The sequence below is a fragment of the Aspergillus ruber genome (genome assembly GCF_000600275.1).
Source record: "Aspergillus ruber CBS 135680 unplaced genomic scaffold scaffold00073, whole genome shotgun sequence".
Lineage (NCBI taxonomy): Eukaryota > Fungi > Ascomycota > Eurotiomycetes > Eurotiales > Aspergillaceae > Aspergillus > Aspergillus ruber.
The window spans coordinates 1-6,011 of NW_024467369.1; the positions used below are offsets into that span (position 1 = coordinate 1).

General features: G+C 44.5%; 1 protein-coding gene across 1 annotated transcript; it reads left to right on the forward strand.

Moving 5' to 3' along the window:
• Nucleotides 1–1,914: 1,914 nt before the first annotated feature.
• EURHEDRAFT_407253 (uncharacterized protein) lies at nt 1,915–2,241 on the forward strand (the record flags this gene model as incomplete). The annotated part of the gene is made up of 1 exon (XM_040780509.1): nt 1,915–2,241. The coding sequence occupies one exon, from the start codon at nt 1,915–1,917 to the stop codon at nt 2,239–2,241; it is 327 nt and encodes a 108-aa protein (XP_040633675.1).
• Between the last annotated feature and the right edge of the window lie 3,770 nt (nt 2,242–6,011).

Below are 6,011 nucleotides of genomic sequence, written 5' to 3' on the forward strand. Positions count from 1 at the left end.
TAGAACCCTAGGTACGATACGAGAGAAGCCAGGTTGTGACACATTGATTGCCAGTCAGTACGAGTCAGGTTTCGAGACACTATTGACTTAAAACAAACACCACTATGTCGAATAACAATAATGCTACTCCTAGATCCTCTCGTGGATCTGAGGAACGAATGCCAACATATGACGAACTCTTTGGAATGATTAGTCAGCTACAGGAGAGCGTCACCACCTTGGAGGAGCGCCAATCTGCCAAATCAATCAAGGTTCGACCACCTGAAGCCTTCGACGGCACTCGGTCTAAGTTGCGACCTTTTATCACTCAACTGGACTTGTACATCCGCATGAACCGCAGCAAGCTCGCTCTTGAATCCGACAAAGTCCTATTTGCAGCAACTTACTTGACCGGACCTGCTTTCGATTGGTTTGAACCCATACTACGAGATTTCCAGGAAAACAGTGAAGACGCCCAGAATGACAACACTGTGGAAACCTTTGCCAGCTACAATGAATTCAAGAAGAGACTTCAAGGAACTTTTGGAGATATCGATGCCTCGCGACAAGCTGAACGAAAACTATGGCGACTCAAGCAGACAGGGTCAGTAGCCAAGTTGGTATCAGAATTTCAGCAAATCATCGCTCACTTGGATTGGGACGAAGAAGCGTACATTGCCAAGTTTGAGGAAATGATGAAACCCGAGATCCAGGAGAAATTGATCTGGATGGAACGACCAAGTTCACTGAATGAACTGTTTACTCGAGCGGTTAAGGTTGACAACACCCTGTATGATCTTAGAGTCAGACAGAAGGAGTCACGATACGGAAATACCTTTCGAGGAAACCCACGAACGAATCACTATCGATCAAATGATAAACGGCCAGCTCAACCACGAAGCCAAGGGTATGAAGATCCCTATGGACCACGACCAATGGAGCTGGATGCCACGCAACAGAAACCCTTTGTATCCAACAGGGAACAGGATCGAAGACGACAAGAGAAACTTTGCTTCACATGTGGAAGACCGGGTCACATGATGAAAGAATGCAGGCAGCGACGAAGCGCTAGGCCTCAACAAAAGGATAATAAGCAACTTCATGCTACCCAGGAAAGAGGAGCATACGACATCACAGGAATTGTGAAACCTGAGCTCAAAGCAACAAATGATTCTGGATGGCACATGCAAAAGGTTTTGGATGAGCATGGAGGACCATGGAGAACCAGAACTATGACAATACCCAACCTAGGCCCAATGAGGAGGTTGATGGAAGAACAGACGACCCTCACAGAAGAAGAAATTGACGAAATCATGAGCTCCAGTGAAGAAGAATATAGGCCCAAGGAACGGACGATGGGGTCCAACAGCAAAAGCGACAAAGCCCATGTAAGGACAGATGGGTCCGATAAAGCCATCAACGAGCCAGTTCATGAGAAATCACTCGGCAAACTGCCTGACCAAGATCAGCCAGTTAACGATTTCCTTGACAAAGAGTATGGTACTCAGTGGAATGGCCACAATCCCAGTGTGGAGGGACTCCATGAGATACCAGAGACACCTCAAAGCGCAACTCCCGAAGACGATGAAAACGAAGAACAGATTCTGGCAGAAAACAACAAGGGATACACGAAGTCCAGTGTGTATAGCCCTATTTCAAAGCAACAATTATGGTCCAAACGATATACCGAACAACGAGAGATCGATGATGAAACCAATACTGATATTGCCGCCTATTTCATCGATGACATTGTTATCTCACTCCAGGAGAACCCCAAGAGGCTTTCCAAAGGATTGAAGGAACTGTTTGATGAATTAAGCACCTATTGCCCGCATCAAAACTTGGGATGCTGGGAACAGACAGACGAAACTTGGGATCAACATTTGCAGAAATGCGACCAACACCCATATACATGCCTACATTGTGGACAAGATAATGGTGAAACATGGGGATACTTACGAGAAGTTACAACCAAGAGACCACGAGGTCCCATCCACAAGTCATGTGAATATGATTGGTGTGATTGTGTGCACTACAGAGGACACCCAAAACACCACCAACTACCTTGGATCACATGTTACAGCGACGCCTGTGGAGACCATTATGATCGAAAAAAGATGGCACACTACTTTCCACAACGACCTCAAAAGAAGAACAACAGTTGCCCTTGTTGGGATTGGAACTGTGCATGCAGGGGATATCTACTGCATCCAGAGCATTCAAGTATGCACTGGACTGCCTGCTATGAAGACAACTGCATAATTCATTTTGAAATCAAGGATTACTACCCAAGTCCACGACGCCTACGACAACCAAGATGGCAAGCAAGCCTATCAGCAACACAGCGAGGATATCACTTAAAGTTTATGACACCAATCCTCAGTCAATTAGCCCGAGTAATGGTTGACTCAGGAGCTACTGGAAATTACATGGATCCTAGATTCCAGCGACAATTGGGAATTTTAGGGATTGAGAAGGCACAGCCAGAGCCTATCTCAGGACTGAATGGTGAAGACCTGGGAGGTCACCTGACAGTCGAGTCAGGATTTGTCCCTATGGCTGTAGCGGATCATGAAGAGAGGATCAATTTCGACGTGACACTGCTGGGACAATATGATATAGTGTTGGGGATTCCATGGCTCAGGAATCACAACCCAGAAATCAACTGGAAAACTGGACAAATGAATTTTACGAACTGCGCATGCCCAAGAAGAACCAAAGGACCGAGCCACCGGGAGGCCGGGACCTCACCACAATCTACAGACAGGAGATCTGGTAGATACGTGAAGCAACCAAGAGGTGGGTTGAGAATGAATAACAACAAAACAGACGACACAGCAAGAAACATTGTTTTAGCAGCCACCAGGGCCTCAGAACGACATTGGCTAGCAGAATTACCGGGATGGGCACCGGATACGACCCATAAGTATTGCGAATACTTGATGGACAAGGATATATCCAAGATATCAGCGCCGATTGAGGAATATCGCTCAGGAAGAGTTGATAGCTACAAAGAAGCATCAGACTCAGAGCTAGGCTCATGGGAATGGATTGACCCTAAGGAGCTAGCAGCAACGACTCAAGAACCGACTGTACCAGGGGAGTACAAGAAGTTTCAGCACTTGTTCAACCAGCCAGAGCAACCTGAACTACCAACACATGGACCACACGATCATCGAATGCCCCTTATGGAAGGGAAGGAACCAACATGCAAGAAGATATACTCAATGTCAGAAAAAGAATCAAAGGCACTACGAGAATACATTGATGAACAACTGAAGAAAGGCACCATCAGACCATCAAATTCACCAGCAGGACACGGAGTCTTATTTGTTCCAAAAAAGGATGGAAGCCTACGGCTATGTGTGGATTATCGACCACTTAATGCCATTACAGTCAAAGATCGACATCCATTACCAAGGATTGACGAGATGCAAGACCGCATCAGAGGAGCAAAATGGTTCACAAAGCTTGATGTTACAGACGCCTACAATCGACTACGAATTGCCAAAGGAGAAGAATGGAAGACGGCCTTTAGAACAAAATATGGGCATTATGAATATTTGGTTATGCCATTCGGGCTCACCAATGCACCAGCATCTTTCCAACGATTCATCAATGAGGTATGCGGAGAGTATCTTGATATCTTTGTCATAGCCTATCTCGATGACATCTTGATCTTCTCAAACACTTTCGAAGAACACATACGGCATGTTCAGAAAACACTGCAAAAACTCGAAAACGCTGAATTACGATTGAAACTGAAAAAGTGCGAATTCCATGTTCAAGAAACCGAGTTCTTGGGACATTGGATCACAACAGAAGGAATTCAGATGGAAAAGAACAAAGTCCAAGCTATTTTGGATTGGCCGGTACTAAAGAGTATCAAAGAAGTCCAACAATTTGCAGGACTAGTGAACTATTATCGACGATTCCTAAGGGATTATTCACAATTCATGACGCCACTATTTAAGATGCTGAAAAAAGGACAGGAGTTCCAATGGGGACCAGAGCAACAGCAAGCATTTCAGCAAGCCAAGGAAAGAATTGTATCTGCACCAGTACTTGTGCAGTTCGACCCAGAAAAGGAAACCACAATTGAAACAGATGCATCAGATTACGCCATTGGCATGAGGATGACTCAACCAGGAGCAGATGGAAAACCACGAGCTGTTGCATTCCACTCACGAAAGCTGGTTCAAGCTGAATTGAACTATGACATCCATGACAAAGAATTGCTAGCTATAGTGGTAGCATTCAAGACTTGGAGAGTCTACCTGGAAGGAGCACGACACACTGTACTTGTGAAAACAGATCACAAGAACCTGACCTTCTTCACAACAACTAAAGAGTTGACCCGAAGACAGGCCAGATGGGCTGAAATACTATCACAATACGACTTCAAGATTGTCCACTGCAAAGGAAATGAGAATGGACAAGCAGATGCACTCAGCCAACAACCTGATTACGAGATCAAGGATAAAACGATCAACCCAGCAATATTGAGAACCAATGAAGATGGAACTATCAGCTACAACCACCAGGTGTTAGCAGCAACAATGCACGCCTCGAATGAACTTCTAGAAAAGAAAATCGCGGAAGAAACACAAAAAGACAAAATGATCCAGGATATGATTGAAAACTCAGCAGAAAATGACAAATTAACCACTGATGATAATGGATTGGCATATTTGCACAATCTCATCTATGTGCCGAAGAGCATGAGAAATGAGATCATCAGAATACATCATGATACCCCACTGCACGGACACACAGGAACAGAAAAAACAACTGAACAAATTGCAAGGAACTACTACTTCCCAAGCCTTAGGAAGATAGTACAAGAATATGTGAAAAACTGCGAAGTCTGTGTTCAGGACAAGGCAGCAAGACATCAACCCTATGGAAAAATGCAATCCCCGGATGCTCCAACACATCCATGGGAATGGGTTACCATTGATTTCATCACCCAGTTGCCGAATTCTCGAGGATATGACTCCATCACAGTTGTCACAGACAGACTGACCAAATATATTCATTTGGTTCCAACCAAAGGAAACATGAACGCAGCAGAAATGGCACAAATATTCCTGAAGCATGTCATTACCAACCATGGAATGCCTCAGAAGATCACATCAGACCGAGACAAGCTGTTTACATCAAAATTTTGGACGACACTTACAAACTTGATGGGAATAGAGCATCGCCTTACCACAGCCTATCACCCACAGACAAATGGCCAAACAGAGCGAACCAACCAAACCATTGAGCAGTATCTACGGCACTACATCAACTATGAACAAGATGATTGGGTTAAATTTCTACCCATGGCACAGTTTGCATACAACAATGCTGAACATTCAACGCTCAAAGTCACGCCATTTTATGCCAACTATGGATATCATCCAGCTTTGCACAAGGAACCGCGTCCACATGAATCTACATCAGAAGCAGCAAATGAGACAGTTCAAAAGCTAAAGAACTTACACAGTCAACTATCAAAAGACATCGACTTCATGAGTTTACGAGCAGCCATATATTACGACAAGCACCATGGAGAGGGACCTACCTTAAAAAGGGGGGAGAAAGTATTCCTGCTCCGCAGAAATATCAAGACAAAACGACCAAGTCAAAAGCTTGATCACCAGAAAATCGGACCTTTCGCCATTGAAGCAAAAACAGGACCAGTGAATTATCGCTTGAAACTACCAAAATCAATGAAGCGCATACATCCAGTATTTCACATCTCGCTATTGGAACCAGCACCGAAAAACGCCATACCAACAGAAAACATCGAAATCGAAAGCGACGATGATGAATATGAAGTTGAACAAATTCTGGATTACAAGCAAGTCAACGGACGACCATGTTATCTGGTTAAATGGGAAGGATATGATACCTCAGAAAACACATGGGAACCTATTGCGAACTTGACGGGTTGCCACCAGTTGGTGAAGGAATACCACCAGCAACAGCAGAATCGAAATTCTCCCAGAAGGAAGGGGAATTCATCATCTGAGTCAAACTAGGAT